General features: G+C 39.2%; 1 protein-coding gene across 2 annotated transcripts; it reads right to left on the bottom strand.

Annotated features, from left to right (window-relative positions):
- Nucleotides 1–1,621: 1,621 nt before the first annotated feature.
- rnf166 (ring finger protein 166) lies at nucleotides 1,622–18,698 on the bottom strand. 2 transcript variants are annotated; one of them, XR_012180149.1, is made up of 7 exons: nucleotides 18,204–18,698; nucleotides 10,865–11,021; nucleotides 9,200–9,312; nucleotides 7,573–7,687; nucleotides 5,589–5,696; nucleotides 4,629–4,778; nucleotides 1,622–3,005 (listed from the first exon to the last, which is right to left on the bottom strand). XR_012180149.1 is itself a non-coding variant. In XM_073482265.1 (6 exons), the coding sequence occupies exons 1-6, from the start codon at nucleotides 18,380–18,382 to the stop codon at nucleotides 4,713–4,715; spliced, it is 738 nt and encodes a 245-aa protein (XP_073338366.1). In that variant the 5' UTR covers nucleotides 18,383–18,698; the 3' UTR covers nucleotides 1,622–4,712. The 2 variants fall into 2 exon arrangements, 1 of the variants encoding a protein (XP_073338366.1); XM_073482265.1 differs by having other exon boundaries at nucleotides 1,622–4,778.
- Nucleotides 18,699–24,177: the final 5,479 nt, after the last annotated feature.

Raw genomic sequence — 24,177 nt, 5'->3', positions numbered from 1 at the left:
GGATCAGACCTGCTCCAGCACGTCTTACAGATGCTCGATCAGATTGGGATCTGGGGAATTTGGAGGCCCGGTCAACACCTTGGGCCCTTTATTGTGTTCCTCGAGCTGTTCCTGAGCAGTGTTTGCGGTGTGTCAGGGCACATTGTCCTGCTGGGGGGCAACTGCCATCGGGTAGTGTTGTTGTGATGAGGGGGTGTACTTGGTCCACAACAGTGTTTGGATGGGTGGTGCGTGTCAAGTGGCATTCACATGAATGACAGCATTTAAGGTTTCCCAGCAGAACATCACATTGTGATGATGAAAGTTATTCACGTCACCTGTCAGTGGTTTTAATGTTGTGGCTGACCGGTGTATATATACTTGCCTAATTTTATGTCCTTTGTGTTCAAGGACAGGCTCTTGAAGACACATTAAGCTCTAACCTACTATTGTATTATATTTATACTGTTATACTATTTAAAATGTCAACATACAGGCATTGATTGGTATATGAACTTTTCCTGTTATGATGTTTTTTTTTAAAAATGGTCGATTTGTTGGTCCAGGTGTGTTTGATGGGATTTTGAGGGATGTCTGTCTATGTGGGATGTCTGTCTGTGTGGCCTGATTGGGCCACGCAAGTCCACAACCCTACTTAAGACAGCCTCCCCCATCGTCTTGTAAGATAACCTGATGAAGGTCTAAGTACCGAAACGTTGTTGTCATTAAACTTAATTGCAAGTGAAGTGGACAGTGTGCAGGAGTCTTTTCCTGATTTTGTCGGCCTTCGTTCTTTTCCTATGCACCTGTTGATCTTAAGGTGTGCAAAAGCTGTACTCTGTGGGGGAAGAATACTGAAATGAGATAAAATTTTGTTTAGTGAAGAAATGTATCTTTTCACTGTTTATGTGCTTAAAGTCATAGTCAGTAGGTCAGTTTTTCTTTACGATCATTTTGAAGAAAAGGGACACATTTTAGCTAAAACAAAACTCTTAATTCTGAAATTAAAGAAGGATTGGCTTTTTTTAAATATACTGTTTACATAATGTTCATACTGAACCTAATTTCAGAGGTGGTGTATCTGATCAAGTCAATGCAAAAACGGCATGTTTATGCAAATTGAAGAAGTAAGAACATGAGCGAAATATTTGCACTTATCCCGAGGTTTCACAGAAATAAACAACTTAAAAGGAGTCTAGTGGAAAATAACAGAAACACTTCAATCCTGGTGAATTTTGACATCAGACCAAGGCTATTTTGTCACAGCACAGGCACGCTGGGATGCATACTTTGCTAGCTTCCTACAGCTAACCTCTGCACAATTATCAGTTATCTGCGGCAATATAAATGACTGCAAAAACACTCCAGCAGTCCAATTTGAGCCAATAATATGAAGAAAAATCAGCTTTACGTTGCAAAGTCATCTTTGTCATCTTTGAATTTCGACAAAATGTTGAGATACCATAATAACCAGCTTCAGATGTATTGTTCACATTGTAATTACAACTGAAAAACTCCTTTTTTTCTAAAAGTTTTGATTTAACTGACATGACACGCAAAAATATTCATGCATTAGAAAACCAAGCAAGCCAAAGTCCATTGTTCAAGGTAATTAAATCCAATTTGAAAGAAAGTAAATCTGTGTTGTCAATGCAATTTTAATCTTCAGATGACCAATTCTGCAATCATACAGCCGCATTGAATCATCAGCTGACGTGAATGGTCACAAGTCATAAATATAGGGTTTCCCCCTTTAACATTAACCACACAATGATGTAAACACAGGATCATTTCTTTTTGTTCACATGGCCTTAATTGTCCTCCGTAGAATTTGTCGTATACATGTGATCTGTTTTTACTGTGGGTGCATGTCAGCTCTGGTGTCAATCCAAATTGAGAAAAAAAATGGCACATGCTGCCCATTTAAATTAAGTACTCAGTCAACAAAGATTTGAATGTTTTCACACAAACAGAACTATTGGTACATTTCTATCAAGTAACTTATAACCCTGACACCTTTTACAAGTTACAAGACCTTTGTCAGCTTTTTTTTAACCAAACACAATGAAATTTAATAGCAAAATCATTTAACAAGTGTTAAGATTATACAAATAGAAATCCAACTTTATTAAAAAACTGAGTGAATTAAAGTGCAAATGACGAATGCATCCCTCTGTGGAAACATTACCGCCTCCATTTTCTCCACAACTTGCCTCCACAGAAAGCATGACTCCCGTGTGTGTTGGTTTCAGTATGGTTCTGCATGCTCTGCATGGCTGGAAAAGGACTGCCATCTATTGGCTAAACTATAGAAAACATCTTTGTTAAATCAGTCCAATTCACTCTGGTCCTGTACAAGTTCTATGTATGTGTGTGTACATGTGTGTTAACAGAAATTCAAGTTTGACAACTTCATTGTCCCCAACAGGTTGCAGACACATATCTGACACATGTCTGATGTTAGTCCAGTGGTTTGAAACGATTATTATCCAAAAATATATCTTTTTATGCTTGTCTATCTTGGCAGATGGATCATAAAAATATTCCTTGTGGCAAGAGCTGAAGAAGAAGATAACAGTAAAATGGAGTAAAGACCTCAATCCAGCACTTCCATCCTGTCTGATGTTTTTCCAACAAACACTGACAGATCAAACTGGTAGAAAACAAATCAATAAGTGCAAACACTCACATGAATAAAAAACACGAATGGTCTGACTTTCCTTTTATGGGTGATGGTGAACAGGGTGCTAGTGTCGGTTACTGTAAATGTTAACATAGTATGGAGTTCATGATGGTGTTATTGGCCTTCTGAGCAGTTACGACAAATGATCCTTTCTTCATGGGTGCACTTAGATCAGTTCAAGCTGCAGATGAAGCTTTGAAGTCTGTCAACTCTTTAGGTCTCCTGTTGTCCTCTGTGAAGCTGGGCTGGACAGTAATGGACAAGCTACGGCTCAGCTTCCAGCATTTGCACCAGATGTCGGCCTGTGAACCTTCCATTTGGTGTTTCCATGGTGGAATTATGACTGAAATACAAATGTATCATCTAAACATTTAAAAATAGTTCAACACCACAGGTATCTGTCTGTGACAGCTCTTTTAACTTGAACACTTCCACATTAGGCCCCTGGGGTCACTCTACCAGTGAGTCCAGCTGGTCTGAAATCCAGTAAATGAACCCTGAAATATTTTCAGCACTGACGCCGACTTCTGTAGTCAACTGACAAAGACACTAAAGTGTATTTAATGTTGAATTCAGGCTTCACAGTAGTCATGGAAAACCTGATTTTTCCGACTATGGTGCTCCCTCTGGAGGATTATTATATATTGCCAAGTCTGACAACCTGCCATTAGCCTCTGATATCAACACTAACCAGTTTTCAGGTGAAGCTTCCACTTATGCTCTACACTGACTTTAAGCTTTCATGTCTACAGTTTATGAACGAGCCTTCAGGAAAAGTACTTATATGCATACTTGAGCCAAGGAAACTAGGGTCTGTATGTCTGTAGTCAGTGTATATTTGGATAAGGGTAATAGAGAGCAGTAGTAAGAGGTTAGGGCAGGCTCGAGGGCCAGACAGAGGCCCAAATGTAGACAGTGTGTACGGTTTTGTTTATACTATAGTGTACAGTGTATCACAGCTAAACATGTCGTCTCCGTGTAAATGTTTGTGAATACACTACATGTTCTGAACTTCTTTTTAAAATAGAAAAATGGGAAATTATCTGTAATCTTATTGTTATTGGCCATGAGAGGCTGGTAACTCAGGTGTTGGCTAAAAAAAATCCATATTGTGCATCTCTAAATTAAACCACTTCACACAGATGCAGAAAGAATAAATTAGTCTCAAGTGTCCCCTAATTGATTATGGAAATATTATGCTGATTTTTTTGTAATTTACTTGGTCTTTACAAGCCTGCCAGTCGATTTTTATGACTAATTTATGACTTTGTTTTCTCTGGTAAGTACCACTTACAGACTGGTGAACAGAGGAGCTGTTGATTCACTGTGTTTTATATTTTATTTTGTCTGCTTACCTTTGCAAAACATTTCCTAACTACACCTTGTGGGCTAGCTACTGTATGTTAACTCATCAAAAAAAAAGTAATTTGTTCAAACTGCACTACACCGCAGACCACTCTGTAGAAGAACCTGGGACATGTGTCAGTGCCCACTATTACTCAGACTGAGCATTGGCCAAGTTACTCACAGTGAGTGCCAGTCAGAGATCTGAACCACAGATGAGGATTTTAGAGTCAGCGAGCTTCAGGATTTTTCAAACTCACAGAAAATATATTATTCCATGGAGGTAGCCCTGCATGTTGTTCTGTGGTCCAGAGTGCAGCAGTCTGGTGAATTGAAGCTGTGAGGGAACAGACTGCTTTCAACGCTTTAGGTTGGAATATTTTAAATCAATGTGTGATTAACGTAGTTTTTCTTGACACAGTCACTGGATCCATTCCAAACCTACTAGATGTCTTCAGATCATCAAATTGAAATGAAGCAGACAAGTTGCCTCCAAATTGCTTTTGTTTGGTAGCGTAGCATACTGGCTGTACTGCTACACCAGGAAAAACATCCTTGGGGTTAAAAGGAAGTAAGAGACTGTGTGAATCTGGGTCAGGTGTGTCTGTTGGCTAGATGATACCTTCTGAGTCTTGGAGGAACAGCAGCAGTGCAGTAAAGGTGGGGTTGGTGCTAATGTTGAGAGGATGATGTGGTGTGACTGTTGTCAGTTTTCAGCCAGTGACAGTGCCAGAGCTGCCTGCAGTGCTGCCTCTTCATCAATACTGTAGTCCTGAGAAAAGACATAAAACCACAGCTGCTGGTCACTGTAAACACACAACAAAACCCTAACATAATAAAAACTCCTGACTATCAATGATTTAGGCAGGCTGATCCACGGGAAATTTTTATTTATTTGTGCAAAATAAATGTAATTTAATTTGGCCATGGCACCTTTTAGACCTGAATTAACTATCCGTCCAGAGTTAACCGAACACAAGTGGACAGATCAGATCTCAAATGGGTCCTCAATGCATCTTGGGGGCATTCATGCCTGCCTTAGAGCTGTCCGGGTGATTGGATCACTCAGGGCGGATGATAAAACCAGGTCTGAACATGAAACAGTAACATTACACAGACCTTACACACATCTAAATAACTCTATTTTAAAATTTGACTGCCTTGCAACAAAAGCTACACTAACATTAAAACGTACTACAAGGAACCTTTAACTGGTTATGAAACAGTCTCAGTTTAATACTGATCCTTCCATATGACATACAAGTGAGACCATCAATCAGAAGAATGGCTGTTTCTGTATAGTTATAGATATTATGAATACCTGTCAGCAGGTCGGATTCAGACTTATCAGGGTTGGCTATGTCATACAACTTAAACTATTTTTCATGGTGAAATGCTGAGGATGAACTGAGGAGTCTAAGGACAAGCTGCTCTGTAGTCTGGTGGAACGACACTGAAACAAAGTTTACTTTGCTTCACCATTGTCATCTTTTGTCCACAGGGGCCACCAGAATCAACAAAAGGTGAAAGTTCCTTATAATAGCTTTAAAAAGACAAAGAATCATGACAACACTTCACTTACAACAAAGGTGTCATAAGAGAACTTGTGTCTGTGGAGGAGATGCTGGAGGAAGTTGGAGCTCTTATAGCTGGGGTCACCCCATGGCATGGCTGAACACACCGGACACACCTGGTGATACAAACACACAGCTTAGTTTGACATTCACATGCATGTGTATCAAACTGTGAATTGAACATAACAGCTGGGTTTTGACGACTTCTGAGGTCCAAATAAGACCACCACTACACTCGTGTTAACTCTGTGGGCCTTATGTGGTTTGTTAAGGGGCAGACAGTAGCAAACAATTAGGAAAAGACAGGAGAGAGGGGAATGGCATGAAACAAAGGTCCCAGGCTGGAATCAAACCTGAGTTGTTGCATTGTGTAAACCCTCTTCAACTTTTTTTTTTAGATGATCTTATGACTTGGCTATACAACTGTTGTTTGAATGTTAACATTACATTGCAATTTTAAAGGTCCTGATAAGAAACCTGGTTCCGTGTGACCTTACACTTACATGTAGTTAATTCTAAGTGCTGTATCGTCGGCAACTGGACTTGTTTCAGTTTCTTGAAGACGTTTCACCTCTCATCCAAGAGGTTTCTTCAGTTCTAACTAACTGGAGGAGAGTTTGCAAGCTTTTAAACACTGTGTGGGAGTTACAGAGTCATTAGGGCCACTTGTGGGTCATTGCCCCAACCAGTCTTCATGTGGGTTTCTAGGGCTAGGTGAGCCCAGGTGTGAATGGTTGTCAAGCTGTCTGAGGAGGGAACACAGTACAGCATTGTAGGTGAGTGATAGACAATGTCGTATGTCACCTCCTCTGTTCAAAGACGGTCGACCCAGTTTGACATAGGTGGATTAGACCATCTGTCAGTCCTGGCTGCATTGAACACCATTAACTACATTACTCTGTTTATGACTGGGTGTTTTGTCCTTAGGATGGACGAGTTTCTGCCTCAGTGTGTTGGTAGGTTTAAAGTGAACCAGGATATGATGTTTATTAAAGATCCTCCTGAAATTCTCAGATGTTCCTGCGACATAGGGAATGACGATGTTGTTACGTTTTCTCGTCTCTTCCTCTCTGTCTGCTCTGGATCTTTTAGAGGCTTTGACAAAGGTCCAGTTTGGGTAGCCACAGGTTTTAAGTGCTCCCCTGATGTGCTTCTGTTCCTTCTCCTTCCCATCTGTCTTTGTGTCCACAGTGTCAGCCTGATGGTTTAAGGTTCTGATGACCCCCAGCTTGTGCTCCAGTGGGTGATGACAGTCTAACCCAAGTCACACAAGTATTGATCTGTTTATGTGGGTTTTCTGTGCATAAACAGAGTAATGTAGTTAATGCTGTTCAATGCAGCCAGGACTGCACAGATTTGTACATTGGGGAGACAAAACAACCTCTCCATAAACGAATGGCACAACACAGGAAGGCCAGCTCCTCAGGTCAAGACTCTGCTGTCCACTTACATCTGAAGGAGAAACATCATTCCTTTGAGGACAACAATGTAAACATCTTGGCCAGAGAAGACAGATGGTTTGAAAGAGGAGTAAAGGAATCCATCTTTGTCAAACTGGAACGACCGTCTTTGAACAGAGGAGGTGGCATATGACCCTACCTATCACCCACCTACAATGCTGAGGTCTCTCCCCAGACAGCTTAACAACCATTCACACCTGAGCTCACCTAGCCTTAGAAACCCACATGAAGGCTGGTTGGGGCAACGACCCACAAGTGGCCCTAATGACTCTGTAAGGACACTCCCACACAGAGTGTAGAGTGCCCACAGCTCCCCTCCAGTTAGTTAGAACTGAAGAAGCCTCTTGGATGAGAGGTGAAATGTGTTCAAGAAACTGAAACAAGTACAGTTGCCTACGATACAGCACCTAGAATTACCATGACCTGGATGACTGAGAACGTTCATCAACTTTATACAGTTAACTGTGCTGTTTATAGACTAACCTTAGTCAGTCTAGATATTAATGTTACCTAGTGTATAGTTCAGTCTTACCACTTTATTAGGGTCATTACGGTGGTTGTCCATACAGTGCTTCACCAGTTCTTGCTGGTCCAAGTTTCTGGCCCCACAGAATGGACACACAAATGTTGACCGGTTCGGAATATTGCTACATTTGGACACACACACACACACACACACACACACACACACACACACACACACACACATACAGACACATATACACAAACAATGCATACATTGTCACAAGCTTGTAGTAGCGCTACTAACAGGAGTCAGAATGTAGATGGAATGGAATATATACAGACCGTTCTATTAAAGACAGCCTGCTTCTAAAATTACTTGCTTCTGTGATTTCAGATAGACAGTTTCTTTAAAGCAGCTACAAGGAGTTTCTAACTGATAATGAAACAGTCTCAGTTTAATACTGAAGCAAATGAGACTATCAGCAAGGAGACTAGCTATTTCTATATAGTTACACTTAATGCCTGTCACCTGGTCCGATTCCCTGCAAAATCAGATGAAACGATTTATGGCATACAGACCATAGGAACCTATGTTTAAACGTTCCCCAGATATGTTTTACAGTGAACAGTACATTAGTCAGATAAAAAGAAACAGGAGGAGGTTTATCTTTCCAGAAATGTATTCTTGGTGATATATTTTGTGGTTATGGCTGACACTGTTGTAGGATCAGAAAAAAGAAAAAGAAAAGAGCTGACAAAGGTAAACCTTGGTTGATCATTCAACAGATGAAGGGAATTGCAGGATTTGAAGGATTCAAAGCCAATTGTGAATTAGCCATCTAATAGACAGGTATGTAATGTCTATTTTATTTATGAAATGTATTGCAGGATGGGAAGTATAGGTCACAGTGGGCATTACTATAATAAAACTGGTTTGTAATGTAACATAACATTTTATGTTGGCATTGTTACTGAGATATACTTTGCTGCTGACTTATTATTATGAAGACATAACATTACAGTGAAATGCTGATAACTTTAGCTCTAGATTAATAAAAATTCCTATTTAACCACATCTGTTAGCTGTAGGTTAATCTAGGTATATGAGTGGCACTAAAGTAAATCGTCACATTACAGTTAATAATCTTACATAGCCATTAGCAGATGCATTAGCACATCACTATACGTCATGCAAACAGTTGTGTTTAAAAAAGAAAAACAGTATTATTCTATCTATCTTACTTTGTTTTCGCTCTCTTTCACATGCTAGCCAGATCAAGATCTTTGCGACATGAGGCAGTGGTACTCATGGGAAATGCAGTCTTTATTCCAGTTAGCACCACTGCAAACCCCACCCACTTTTGTCCACAGGGGGTGCCAAATCAAGACAAAATAATATTTCCTGTAGTTGCTTTACACCGGAACATGACACTGGGGGATTTCTGTCCACATGAGCTGAATGAGAATATTTCCTTCACTTGGCATGAAAATGTGAGCACCTCGTCATTTTAACTAGGAATAGACATGGGTAATTTTGTTAAGTACTACAACTTATAGCTCCAATGAAGCTTTGGTTGTGCCTTACTGTTGAGACTTACTGAAACGAAGGTGTTAATGTAAACGCACGTTTTTACATCTAAGATGCCTTTTTAGATTCAGTCAGCTCAGCATGGACGTGGTCAGAGTGTGTGTACCTTGGTATAGGTTGAGAGGTGGGTACCACAGGGACAAACTTGGGGCAGTTGGCTATCTGCTCCTGTACTTTAGAACAGGAAGCAATGTGTGATCTCATCTTTGCCAGAGCCACCTAAGAACAGACACACACGCACAGTGAAGACTGTACATCAGTAACGATCATACAACAGCTTTACATCTGAGGTGTGAGCTCATTTTGTTACATCGGCCTTGTTAGTGTTACTTGATGCTATCTTCATAGTAATAGTGACTTAACTGGTAATGACTCATTTCCTTGACATTTAGACAAATGTTTAAACCTATGGTGGTCAACTAGAAATGGAAAAAAACAGACACATTTGAATATAATGTAATCTTTTAACTTAAACAGTCATGGGAAAATATTACATACAGGAGCTATTTGAAATCATTAATCATCAAATTTTTCAGTGTTTTCATGTATTAAATGCTGTGAAATGTGTGCTCTTTGTGCCGTGCATTATCAACATTGCACATTATCCTATAAGCATCACAACAACTGAATAAATAGAAGTTAACAATTAACATTTATTGAAAATGATAATCAACGTAACAAAATATCTTTAGGAAAAGTGCCTTATTATTACAATTCTTAGTGCTGTATCAGAGGCAACTGGACTTGTTTCAGTTTCTTGAAGACGTTTCACCTCTCATTCAAGAGGCTTCTTCAGTTCAAACTAACTTGAGGTGAGTTGCAGGCTTTCGTGTGGGTTGCTAGGGCTAGGTGAGCCCAGGTGTGAATGGTTGTTAAGCTGTCTGGGGAGGGAACTCAGTATTGCATTGTAGGTGGGTGATAAGTAATGTCGTAGGCCACCTCCTCTGTTCAATGACAGCTTAACAACCATTCCCACTTGGGCTCACCTAGCCCTAGCAACCCACATAAAGGCTGGTTAGGTCAAAGACCCATAAGTGGCCCGAACGACTGTGAAACTCAGAGCTCACACGTGTCCTTGACGACTCTGCAACTCCCACACAGAGTTTAAAAGCCTGCAGCTCCCCTCCAGTTAGTTTGAACTGAAGAAGCCTCTTGGATGAGAGGTGAAACGTCTTCAAGAAACTGAAACAAGTCCAGTTGCCTACGATACAGCACTTAGAATTACCAAGGCATTTTTATGACCTAATACAATGTAAATACATCTCACACACAAGAGTTAACAATGTTGGAGCGTTAGCATTTCTGATGAATTAATCATTTTTATGAAGCAACATCTGAATAGGAAGACATGACACTTCAGAATGAATTGTGTCAATATGTCTTAATGTATCTGAGGTATTAAATTCTATTGTATTAGTGTCATTAAATCTATATATTTCATGTTTACACTTCATACTAGATACTTCATATCTGTCAGGACATAATATTTTGTCATCATAAAAAAGCGATTGTTCAGCCCAAAAAAACCCCTCTGTTTTCATTCCTTTAAGGGTCAACTGATAATAATAAGAATAATAATAATTGTGTAATACTGTATACCATGATACCATGAAATCGTGATATTTTCTGAGATGGTTATCGCACCATTAAAATCAAATTCTGTTGCAACCCTAGCCACAATAAGATTACTTACTTATGTACTAAATAATAAACACAGACCCATGTTGGCATGTTGATTTTCTAACATGGGTTATGGATGGTCAGTATCTACCTTCTTGCTACAGCCCCTGCAGGGTGCTTTGTATGAGGCCAGCTGCTTCTCCACACTAGAGGAACGCTCCACTTTCTTGGGGTCAAAGGGCACACGACAGAGAGGGCAAAGGGGTGAGGTCACCTGAAGACATGGCTGCAGACACTCCCCACAGAACCTGGAACAGCAGATGACAAACAGCAGGGCAGAAAAAGGTTCAGTTCCGGCTCAAAGGAACCACAATGATGGTAATGAGGAAAGGGTAATCCCTCTCTTTCCCATTCAGGATTTATCCTGCTGGTCTAGGGAGTTCCTCTCGGACTTTTAGGATAAGGTTAGAGAACAGCTCATTTAATCTTTTGAATATTATTCCACATAAACTGTCAAAAGTAATAACAAGTTAACATGACAAAGTAACCAGCAGTGATGGAATGTAACAGTGCATTTACTCAAGTACTGTTCTTGTACTTTACTTGAGCATTTCCATTTTCTGCTACTTGATACTTAACTACATTTTGGAGGCAAATGTTGTACTTTTAGTCTACTACATTTATTGATAACTTTAGTCACTTGTTACTTTGCAGATTGTATGGGGCATCACAGCCAAAGTAGAGCATTTTTCATCAGCAATTAAATTTTAATAACACTGTTAACCAGAGCATAAAGTTATGTCTTAAAATGACTTTTCACGTATGACCAACTATCTAAATGATTTAAAGGTAACGTCATGACTACAAACTGTGTTCCTGCTGTTTCACTGTCACATAGGGCCAATCCAGGCCCTCCCTGCCACCAAGCGGGCCACAGTGACGACTCACGTCTGTGACCAACCCGTAACAAGCACCCATCTCCCCCTAAAATCGATACTCAACTCATGTCTGTGCAGGAAACCTGAGAGAAAGACGTTTTTAAAAGTCTGTGTTCAGCTCTCAGTACTTTTGTAGCTTCTAACTGAATCTCTTTACTTTCTCTCGTCTTGTTTCTACTTTCAAAACTTCTGCTGTGTTTTACCGTTTCATCGTGTTCACTTTCAGCTGTTTCAGGAGTCGTGTTTAGTTACTGCTGGTGAAAACACAACGCGTCCTGTAATGCTGCTTCATAATAAAAGCTTCTAAATGACTAAATAACAAGGGGCTTTTATTGTGAGGAAGTTATGGAAAAATTAAACAGGTTTGTAACTGAATTAGCGGAGCCATTTTGTTAGCGGTGAATCTTCAATAGTACTGTGGGGCATTATTGGTTTAACCTTCAAGCAGGTGGCCCAGTTGTGGTGGAAATGCAAAATCCCGGCTGCGCTGGTCTGCTGCACCACGTCAGACTGAGTAGAGCCAGGTCGGCGGATGTAATGAAAATACACCATAAGTCACACCTGGTTGCTACAGTTCCACAGGTTTGAAACTCCTTTCTCCAATTTGATGAGAGTGCACCTGAACGTACTGTCAGTTCCAGCACGACTGCACAGCTGCACGCCGCAATTCACCGCAGTCCCATCGTAATGTGTTGCTGGAAGAAGTAGCTTTTGCCTGTGCAGCTGTTACAAGAAGGGAGCAACCAAACATTTCTTCGCTCATGTCTACCCTGCAGATGCAGAAGTGGCCAACGGCATTCACCCACGCGGAGGAACGTGCTGGATCAACGAGGTGGAAGGACATATGCTAACATGACTTGCATGACTAGCCCACGTCCACCATCTTGAACAGTCTCGTGACGTCATCTCCCCCAAGATCAGGTCCGCCATCTTGCCTCGCTCTCTCTCTCTCTGTCACACACACATACACACACACACTCACCCCACATTCTCGTTTGTTTGTTTGTTGCTTGAGTTGTCTTAGTGTTTAGTGTAGTTGCTGTATTTGAGTAATGGATCTTTATTGATTGAAGTATATTGATTATTTATCAATTTTGCTAACATTAATACATTCTATAATATTGTACAGGGCAGTTTTCCATGGTAATGGGTGCATAATTTGGTTGTAATGGTAGGATAGGGAAATATTTACGTTTAAAATGAACATCCTTCTCTTAAGACTTTCTGGTCTGGTTATTGGTCCCTGATTCCGGGATGGTGCTCTGTATCACTAATTAATAATGTGTTTTTATTAATAATTTTAATAATTACCATTAGTAATGATTAAAGTACTATTCATAATTTTTAATTGTTAATAACCAAACCTGCCCTACCTTTGTACCCAACAACAGCATGCAGCCTATTCATAATACCCTTGTCCATAAACTAACATTACCATTCCAAAGTTTTTATGATCCTTAACTTAACCCTTTCAGATGACAATGTCATCTGTTTTGGTGAGCTCTTGGGAGAAAACAGGTTTTTAAAAATTTCCAGAACAACACGTGATTTTCCAGGATATTTAGCTTTTTCTCATTTTTCATGTGTTTTCCATGACTGGAAAATTAGTCAACTGTTTTCCAGGTTTTCCAGGACATGTGGGAACACTGTCTAGTATGTAGTATAAAGCCTTTGGTGGCTCCAGAGGGAGCAGCATGTGATATGGATTGTGGGTAATGTAAACACCACACTTTGAAAAGGAAAAATAATGAGCGCAATAAAAAGGGTGATATCTCTGTTTCTGCTGAATTGATTCTGATCATTTGTTTTTAAACTGTCCATGTTGAGTCCAACAGTGTTATAGGAGTGCAATGCTTGACCAGTGGATTGCTCTCTGAAACTTGCTGCCTACATTATCTACAATGCAACTTAGCCACCGAGTGACATCACTGGAGACAATTGTCATATTACATGCATCTTCCTCTGCAGCCTCCATACTACTTTTTTCACATTGCAGTAGAATTCCAAAGACCTGCAAACACACTTTAATGTTGGTAGAGTTACCCTTTAATTGGAGGCACAGGGAGTCTGGCATACATACACCAAAGTGGGGTGAGGCTGTCAATGGCCAACTGTTTCCCTGTATAGTTGTGTGTGTATGTGGGCCAGTCAAAAGCAAGCATTAGCGTCAGTTTCCCCTGAAGATTTATCCATCCCCATCAGCAGTAGAGGAGTAAAAATAGCTGCATTTTTCCTTTAACTAGAAATAGAACTGAGGCTACCTGAGGTCTTCTCTTTGTTGTTCCTTTCTGCTCTAGACTGAGACAGATTAGAAATGCACCCCTCTGGCTAAATCCTCTCAAATTTAATTTGATATGAGGTAAGAAGCCTGTGATGGTAAGAGCTGATAATGTCATTATCCCATCAGTTATACATTTCACATGTCACCATTTGCGAGACTGCAAATTTTTTTTTAGATCACCTTGGTCTAAAGGTGCCTGTTTTCCCCACAGCAACCATTCATTTAGGTATACATTATCATATGAGCTAGTTAGAAAACAAGAAATAATACAAAGTGGATGTTGGTATTGTCACCTGATCCTGACATTAAACCCTTATTTTTCTTGCAATTTAATTTGTGTCATGACTGACAGCTTTTTCTTTTTCTTTTAAATTCTATTTGATTCATGTTTGCTGCATGTTATGCTGGTTCTTTCCCTGTGCACTGCAGACAACTGAGGAGACCTGTGTAGGGCTGCAGACAGACATATGCTACCTCCATGTCATGTGATGTCACCTATCAGTGAGGAGATTCCCACTAGTGTTCAATAGACACATTATCAAGCCAGAGGAAACACCAGTGGTAATCAGCCCAGGTCTCTGCAGAGCTGAGTGGCACCCTACTATATCTGTGTTTGACTAAAGGTGTCAAAAGCATACACAAACACATTCACTTGAGCTGTCTCTCTCATACCCAGTACATGACACAATGATTTGAGATGTCTATTTTGAGTTGTTTGTAATAAAATAATGAAATACTACACTGGTGTACTGGTGTGTCTGAATTTTTCTGTTGATTTATTAAATAACTTGGTAATAAATGGCATACAAGTATATCAAATATAGGGGTGGGAATCACAGTCTCTCTCACAATATGATTCACAATACATTGCCCACGATAATGACAGAATTACAATACAGCGATTCTGAATTAATCCATACAATGCAAGAGAGTCATCTAACAATACATCACGATACATGTCTAACTGAAGAATACAAAATACCCCTCAATGGGCAAATAGTGCAGGACATAAGTATTTAGAACATAAGTATTTATTCTTTGCATTGTGGTGTCATTCGACATGAACTGAGATGAAACAATGTATAAAAAGTCTGACAACACTCTTAGCTTAGTGCCTCTTTTTCACACACACTGAGTGCAACTTGTCCATGTCCATGTGTGCCATCATTTTAATGTAAAACAGCCATACACTGGTGAAAACCCAAACTCTTAGAAAGCAGAAGAGTTCTGGAGTTTAAAAGTTTAAGGGAAGGATACAACTATGGCTCACTAAATTATGGCCCTCGGCCCACTCTGTAGTTTGGGAAATTTAGGAAGTGATGCAGCAGTCACAATGTGAATGGCAAGCAGAAACAAACCTCCTTGAGCAGAACTGGATGAAGAAAAGCGTCTTTTGAATGGCAAGTTCAGCTTCAAATCCTGCCAGATGGTTCTCTTGACAAGAACAAAGTTATTTGCATTTACTGTCGATGTGAATTGAGTTACCGCAGGAGTACGTGGAGTCTCAAATACCACTTGCTGGCCAAGCGCACAGCTGATGCAGAGAGCCCTCCCCTCGCCAAAGGCAGACCACGGTGGATAGTTTTCAACGGAGATGCCTGGACAACTCTACGTGAGACAAACTTTCAACAGCGATAGCTAAATGGGTGGCCACAGCTTGTAGGCCTATTAACATTGTTTAGTTAACCTTTACAAGTGTAAAGTTGGACACTACATTGTGTCAGTATTATTAAGGAATGTTACATTCAGGTCAATATGTCCATCTTTCAGCATATTTTTTTGAGGATCGGTACCTTTGAGGTTATTTCTGGAGAATATTCTGGACAGTATTTGTCATTGCTTTGGATTGTTGCAATAGTAAAAAACATACGAGCAAGCATATTTGTCCACTCCCATGTTGATAAGAGTATTAAAAACTTGAAAAATATTCCTTTAAGGTACAGTTAGAACAGATAAAAAAAATGTGCAATTCATTTGTGATTAAATATTTTAATCGATTGACAGCCCTAATAAAAATCTATATTTGGTGCCAATGTATCGATAATTGTGTCGCAAAAATAAACAATACAATATACTGCTATTCCGATATTTTGTTGGCTGAGAAACAGTGCTGAAAGATATTTTCTAAAGGAATCCACAAGTAAATGTGACTCCACACATGCCATACATGCCTACAATGATTATGTATTGAGAATCTATTCTCAGAATTTTTTCCTTTTTTGAATCGAGAATGTAAGGAAAGAAGGTGTTTTATGCTGTACAAAGTGTAAAGCCCCTTGAGGCAAATTGTGATTTTTGATACAAGGCTGCATAAATATAAATGAATTGATGATGTCAGATGATGGGTAAAGCTAAAAACTTTTGTATATGCTGTATGAATAGCCCGACCAATACTGGACTTTTGGGGTCAACATACACTGAACAAAAATATAAACGCAACACTTTTGTTTTTGCTCCCACTTTTCATGAGCTGAACTCAAAGATCTAAAACTTTTTTTATATACACAAAAGACCATTTCTGTCAAATATTGTTCACAAACCTGTCTAAATCTGTGTTAGTGAGCACTTCTCCTTTGCCGAGATAATCCATCCCACCTCACAGGTGTGCCTTAGGCTGGGCACAATAAAAGGCCACTCTGAAATGTGCAGTGTTGCTTTATTGGAGACGGCTTATGGTAGAGAAATGAACATTCAATTCACGGGCAACAGCTCTGGTGGACAATCCTGCAGTCAGCATGCCAATTGCACGCTCCCTCAAAACTTGGGACATCTGTGGCATTGTGCTGTGTGATAAAACTGAACATTTTAGAGTGGCCTTTTATTGTCTCTGGATACGACACGTATACGATACATATACGACAGCGTGTTCCAGTTCCTGCCAATATCCAGCAACTTCGCACAGTCACTGAAGAGGAGTTGAAGAGGAGTGGAGGTTTTCTGACCCCCCCAATAAAGCAAAACTGCACATTTCAGAGTGGCCTTTTATTGTGACCAGCCTAAGGCACACCTGTGCAATATTCATGCTGTCTAATCAGCATCTTGATATGCCACACCTGTGAGGTGGGATGGATTATCTCGGCAAAGGAGAAGTGCTCACTAACACAGATTTAGACAGATTTGTGAACAATATTTGACAGAAATGGTTCTTTTGTGTATATAGAAAAAGTTTTAGATCTTTGAGTTCAGCTCATGAAAAATGGGAGCAAAAACAAAAGTGTTGCGTTTATATTTTTGTTCAGTGTAAATTCAAATTTCTAAACTTTGATCATAATATATCAGCCAATTATATTCATTTTTACAAAAAAACACATAGCATGAATAAAAATGTTGTTGTTATAATACATTTAATTTGCTTAGTGAGAAATGGGACCAATCTATGTACCAAACAGAACATTTCACTGTGTAGACGAGGGCTGGGTACCTTTACCCTGGGCCTTTAAACAACACTGCAATATTTTTAGGCTGTGTCATGATATACAGTTTATAACTTGATATTTTTAATTCCCCTCAAAAGCACTTCATACAGGCTAAGACTGAACAACAAAATCACATCAATATTTTTGAAATACCTTGATATTGATATTGAGACAGTATTGTAGGGATGACTATTGGTACTTTAACACAACAAGGTTTTTTGTAAATAATCATCAGTAATGTGGATATAATGACTAAGTGAATAAAGACAAGTATTAGAACAAGTAAAACACTGGTAAGTTCAGAAAATGATATCACTGTTGCAGCATTTAAAAACAGGAAAAAACAACACTTACGTCATCTCACAATATCATATCTTAAAACTAAGACAATTTATTGTCTCTTATCATGATAAAAAATATATAATATCGGTATCAATATATTGTCCAAACATCAACTTGTTTGTGCTCTCTGATGTGTCTTCTATTTTGATTGTGAAGATCAAATTAAGTGTTAGAAGATTTGTACCAAATCAACCTTATACAAGAGTATTCTTATGTCTCCTAGTTTTACTAGCTGTTCTCATCACCTGAGTATCAGAGCTGTAGTGATGGACTGAACATCGGTCGGTGTATCACAGTATCGTCGCCTGGTGAGGCTGCTGACACATGTTAAAATGCTGAATAACAAACAGTAAGCCAAGTGAACTCAGACATGGCACCTGTTCTATATAGCACATTATAGAAGCTGCCAGCCTTTATGAAACATAGCAGATCTACAATTAAAGGGCGAAATGTCACCATAACTTTCTGTCCACACACAATGACACACATTCAAACAAGAAGTAGCTACTTTACGTATGAGCACAGCTGGCGATGCTGACGGGTTTGTGGTAGACCTCCAGGCAGATGGGACAAGAGAACTGGCTTTCGATGCCCTCAGTCGGGGCCATCAACGAGCCTGCGCCGCTGTTGGGCTGCTGCTGCTGGCGGACCTGGGTGCTCGCCGAGACAAAGCTCCGAAACATCGCCATCATGGAGCCGGAGTCGATCTGCAACTGTCGACAACAGCTCGTTGCCCGAGAGGGGAAGCGGTCCGACTGCTCTAACTGCGGTTAGCTAAATTAACCGTGCGTTATCCGCACAGCATATTGAATACATGCCGTACAAACATGGTGGCTTTTCAATCCACTTATCATTAAATTATCCTCATTAATCCAAACACTACTTTTCTGTGGCTGGAGAAGACATGCCGGAGAAGTAAACATTGGGAGCAGTGCTCGTTGGCGAGTGTCAGCACGGTGCTACAGAGATGACCTGGATAAAAAACACGAATCTACAAACTCGCGGAGAGCGGCTAACACTACATCCACTTGGTTGTCAGGTTAGCGCTTTTGGGCAAGCGCCATGAACGGTCGCGAGCAAGAACACAGGCTACAACAAAAGCTCTCCACGCGCTTTGCTTTGTGGAGGTTGAAGTACCTCTGTTCATTTACTTACAGTACTCTGTATTTTTCTGGAACTACAATCCCAGAGGCCACTTCTAACGGTTATAGTGAGCAGTCTGGGCCAAACATCCTGGGGAGGGATAAAGCTGTCCGAAGATGCAAAATGAATTTTAGTGTAAACTGACAGTGAAGTTGTGTGGTCGTATTGCACCGTGTCAAGCCCATGAACATAGACTGAAAAATAAAGGAAAAAACAAACAATTGGAACAAATTCATGGGATTCATACAGGTTTGGACTAAAGGCTACTATAGGATCCCACAGAGAGGGGATCAAATCATTAATGACAGCAAACATAAAAAAAACGCAATTTTGTACACACGCAAAAAGACATTATTACAGTACTCTTAAAGTTGTATTCCAGTTATTTTGTATTGCACTTCCATTAAAGGATAGGTTCACCCAAAAATGAAAATTCATTTACCTTCTCTCCCCCATGTTGGAAATTTGGGTGACGTTTCATAATAAGAGTGCTGAAGTCATGCCCCTCATGAGACCTTATTTCAGAAAACCTTTGTGTGGTGGTGACTGCAGAAGACAAATCATTTTTCGATCTCATTAGAATTATGCCATGAACTACACATATGATGTTTGTTGATTTAAAAGATCATTTTCAAAGTCAATAAGGTCACAGTTTGTCGTAAAACTAACGAAATATTAGACTGTAAAAATACATAATTATAGAGACTACACAGCCAACAGTGGCGTTAGTGACATCATCTTGTTGAAGGGTCACCAAAGCCCATAACTTAAACACTGTAGAGCTGGTCCTGTATATAAGCAGCTCACAAAACTGACGAGCTACCCTTTTACATAACTGCAGTTGTCAGTATGAGCAGATTTATTATGGTTTTCAACTTATTTTAGAACCTTTCCTGTGCCAAGGTGGCGGCCATGTTGGTGTTGGTGACGTGTGCTGAGCGAGACGATGCAGTTCACTGACCATGGGAGGGCGAGGGAAGCTGTGGGAGAGACTGGAGAGAGACTTATCTATTTTTTGCTTTTGTTTTTTGTTCAGTGCTTTAAAACAAGTCTCCATCTACAACAGTTGTTTAGGAGAATTCTTCAACACACTGTGAAGCTCCAGAAATGTTCTGTGGCCTATGAAACTTGACACCTGACTTTCCATCGACATGGGGGTGAGAAGATAATGACTGAATTTCCATTTTTGGGTGAACTTTTTCTTTAAGTTGAGGGACTTGAAAACAAAGATAAAAGGGTTTGGGTTAGATGAGGGTCTTCCAGTGAATGTATGAGCGTGTGAGCATTGTAAAATAGATACACCATTACTCCTTATGAAGATAGAAAGTCAGAAGGACAGAAATGTAGACTCAGCACAGATTGAATGAATGCAGTGGGGATGATGGTTTAAAAAAGGAGTGGTGACAAACGCACAAGTTAGCAGAAGCTGAAGAGGGAAAACAACTAGTCTCACATTTGGTGATTTAAGTTTTTACAGTGGCTACAACAGCCTAGGCCTACAGTCATGGTCGAAAGTTTACATACATTTGTACAGAACATACACAATTTCAGAATTGAGTTCCAATGATTTCTACAGCTCTGTAGAAATACTTTTTCTGTGATGGAATGAGTTAACACATACTACTTTGTCACAAAAACATTCATGAAGTTTGGTTCAAATATGAATGGAAGTTATTATTGGTCATCTGAAAATGTGACCAAATCTGCTGGGCCAAAGAGATACAGTACATACAGAAAACCTAATATATGGTTAAATGTCCCTTGGTCATTTTCACTATAATAAGGCTATTTTGATAGCCATCCATAGGTTTCTGGCAGGCATCTGGCTGAATTTTTAACCACTCGTCTTGGCAGATTCAGCAAAGTTCAACAAAATTTGTTGGCTTCCTGGTACAGACTTGTTTCTCCAGCACAGTCCACATGTTCTCTATGGGGTTCAAGTCAGGACTTTGTAAAGGCCATTCCAAAGTCCTTCATTGTTATTCCATTTACATTCTTGAGAGCACCAGATCCACTGGCAGCAAAACAGCCCCACAGCATAATACTATCACCACCTACCATGCTTGACAGCAGGTATGGTGTTCTCAATTTTTGATTGGCAGGATATGAACAAATGTTATGTAATTATTATTGCACAATTAACTATATATATATATATATATATATATATATATATATATATATATATATATATATATATATATATATATATATATATATATATATATATATATATATATATATATATATATATCAGGGGTATTCAATTAAAAGAATACCCTAACCCAAGAGGTACAAAGTTTCCCCAAGCAAAGCTCCGGAACATCATGTCTAACTCGCATCATGAGTCAGAGCCATATACAGTATATGGAAGTAGCCTTGCAGTTGGATCAACGTCTGTATGTAGTCAACAACAACAACTGACTGTCAAATTAAATAGAGTATAATTCCATATTTCAACAATATTGTCAGTTTTCATATTGAACTGAAGGGATTTAAATAATAAGTAGCCGACTTGAATAATAAATAAATGTTCTTTATTCATTTCAAGTAAAATAAGGGCTGCATTTTAAAATAGAATACATAACAGAGATTTCGAAAAATTTGCTTTAAAATTAAAAAAATATTTTAGAAATAATATATTTTAGAAAAAAAAATAGGCCACTTTGAATTTCCCCTTGTCTTCATTTTTAAACCCATTTCACATCTTAACAGTCTCAACCAACTGATTAATGATATACAATCTCATCACATCTTAACAACTGAATAGTCTTTGTTTCCCTCTTATGTCCTAAGCCCACACGTTTTCTTGTTCAGTGAGAGAAGCGAGCTCTAGTTTTTTCTTGACAGCATTTTATCTGTGCTGGAATGTCAGGTCATGTGTTGGGACGATATTTGTTTTAATAATGTGGATAGTCGAGAAAACTGCCTTTAGTTTCTGTGCCCTCTGTTACTTAATTGGTACTTGTCTCATTTCACATTACCACTTTTAATGATCGAGGTCCCATATGCCATAGTCAGACTGGTTTTGAACTTCCCGTTGGAAAAATTAACACGAGTCCATTCTTGATTAAAAGCTCTGTCTCCATTGTTCACTTTTCTTTTTTTAGGGCACACCATCTGAAATACCTATTTTCAGACTCACATATTACTCTGACAGCTACCCAGTCAAGCCAAGTAGAGCCAGGTTGGCAGATGTAATGGAAAAACGGCAAGATGTCGTTCTATATGTATTTCACTCACTCCAGTCAGGAGGCATTATTATTGAGGCAATCAAAAAGATATTCAATTGCTTGTTAGCAAGAGACCTATCTATACATGATAGAGTAATATTAAGTAAACCTGAGGGGATGTCAAGAGCTTCTTATGTGTTCTCATCACTAGATGTCTCCAAATCCATATGTTCCAAGCTAGACAAAATCCTGTTTAATTTCTGACGGAAAAATAAGGCCCATTTAGAGTGGGCCTTATTTTTCCATCAGAAAATGGCCAAAAAACCAAACTGTTCTTTCCAACCCTGTAACTGAAGGGGGACTTAATTTTTTGTTTTACTTTTACAATATTTAACAAAATTATTATTAATATCAATATTAAAATCAACTGAATTAAAGGATTCCATAAGAACCCAAATAGTTTATGGAATATTTTCCCCAATCATCTTTTCAGCAAAACTGGTGGTCTTAATTTTCTGTTGCGGTGTTCTTTCTCTGTTGGAAAAACTCCCTGTGAAACTAGCTAACAACAATTCAACAAATTCTGTTGGGCTCTTCTGTACAAACACAATTACCCTCCTCTCAATTGCATCCTATGGAATAACGCTTACATAGAAACAAAACTCTATAAACTCTGTTAACATTTCTCTACAAGAGTTTGATATGGTTAGAATCAACACCCCATAGTGTAGTGTCTTCAGCACAAAGCATACATCTTGATGAACTGACTTTAAGTGAATGCCCTGTTTCTATTAGTGGGGTTTCTATACTCTATACTTGATAGAGAGTGCAATCTAATACTTTTATTAGAAATCATCTTCATCATATCACAACTCCCATATCGTCACCTTCCTAAATTTACTAAGTCAGCTCTTCATGATGCTGGCCACCTCTGGTAAAATCACCTACATCCTCAGTTGAACAAATCATGCGATCCTACCCCTGTAGTATGCTGGCCTATGTCAAAGGCCATTTTATTTTGCCCAAGTCACAAGACAGAGTGACTTAGGCAATTTTAGCTTTAGCTTTTCAAGACATATCTTTACCCCAAGGGACTATGTAAATAGTCATCTATTGTCATAACCTTTTTGTGTGAAATGATTAACAAATATCATAATCTCTATATTTGGTTCAGTTTTTTCTGTTTTTTTTTAACTTGAAAATATGACTATGGCCATTATTTTAAGAGGGTGATGATATGTAAATATAGATGGCTTTATTTAGATAGAAAACAATGGAGGCGGCTTTGGCTCCGTGGGTAGAGCAGGTGACCCAGCTCCCCTGGGCAGAACTGAGCCACATGCCGAAGTATCCTTGAGCAAGATACTGAACCCCGAAATTGCTCCTGACGCGCAGTTGGCACCTTGTGTGGCAGCCTCTGCCGTCAGAGGGCCCTGCGATGAGCTGGCGACTCGTCCAGGGATATACCCTGGCCTCCGCCCATATGAACACTGGATTTGGCCCCAGTAATAAAGCGGCAACATTCCCGCGACCCTCACGGATATAGCGGTCAAGAAAATGAACTGAACTGAACTGAACAATGGAACACTGTAACACTAGAATCACAGAGTTTCTTTTCAAAATTCTACATAGGTACTATCCTCTAAAAGACAATATTTGTTGTTTTTTCCCCTAATGTAAACAACAGATGCTCTTCTCGTGATTGTGAAGGAGAAACTATTGAACATGTTTTTACAGATTGTTTCCATACTACTGACTTTTGGCTTGATATACAGAAATACCTTTCAGAAATGCTCGAAAAAGATGTCACTCTAACAAAGATTAATATTTTACTCATCTTTAACAAATCCAACTTCTCCCCAGATAAAATGTACATAATTCATTTGATTATTATTTAAGACAAATATTAAATTCATAAAATGAAATGGCTTGAAAGATTGCCCTCCTGTCACACTTTTAAAGTTACAGATTTGAAATCATATTTGACTTCCATTGAAAATTTAAATCAGAAAAAACAGAAATTGGCAAAAACAATTAGACTCTAGATATTTCAAATGTACTCCATTTAATTATCAGACCTCTAAATTCTAAACTGTGTTGTGTTTTGTTTGTTGATGTTTGGTTGTGCTGAGGGTGGACTGGAGTTTTGAACTTGTATGGATTGTTTGTAT

The sequence above is a fragment of the Pagrus major genome, chromosome 15 (assembly GCF_040436345.1).
Source record: "Pagrus major chromosome 15, Pma_NU_1.0".
Classification (NCBI taxonomy): domain Eukaryota; kingdom Metazoa; phylum Chordata; class Actinopteri; order Spariformes; family Sparidae; genus Pagrus; species Pagrus major.
This window is presented reverse-complemented; position numbering and strand designations above follow the sequence as displayed.

Bases quoted from the DNA above. Each gene is read 5' to 3' on its own strand.
- rnf166 (XM_073482265.1), bottom strand. From the start codon at position 18,382: ATGATGGCGATGTTTCGGAGCTTTGTCTCGGCGAGCACCCAGGTCCGC. The intron at 11,022-18,203 runs GTAAAGTAGCTA...CTGCTGTTCCAG, and splicing joins ATCGCCAGCTGTGCTCATAC to GTTCTGTGGGGAGTGTCTGC. The intron at 9,313-10,864 runs GTAGATACTGAC...GTCTGTTCTTAG, and splicing joins GCAGGGGCTGTAGCAAGAAG to GTGGCTCTGGCAAAGATGAG.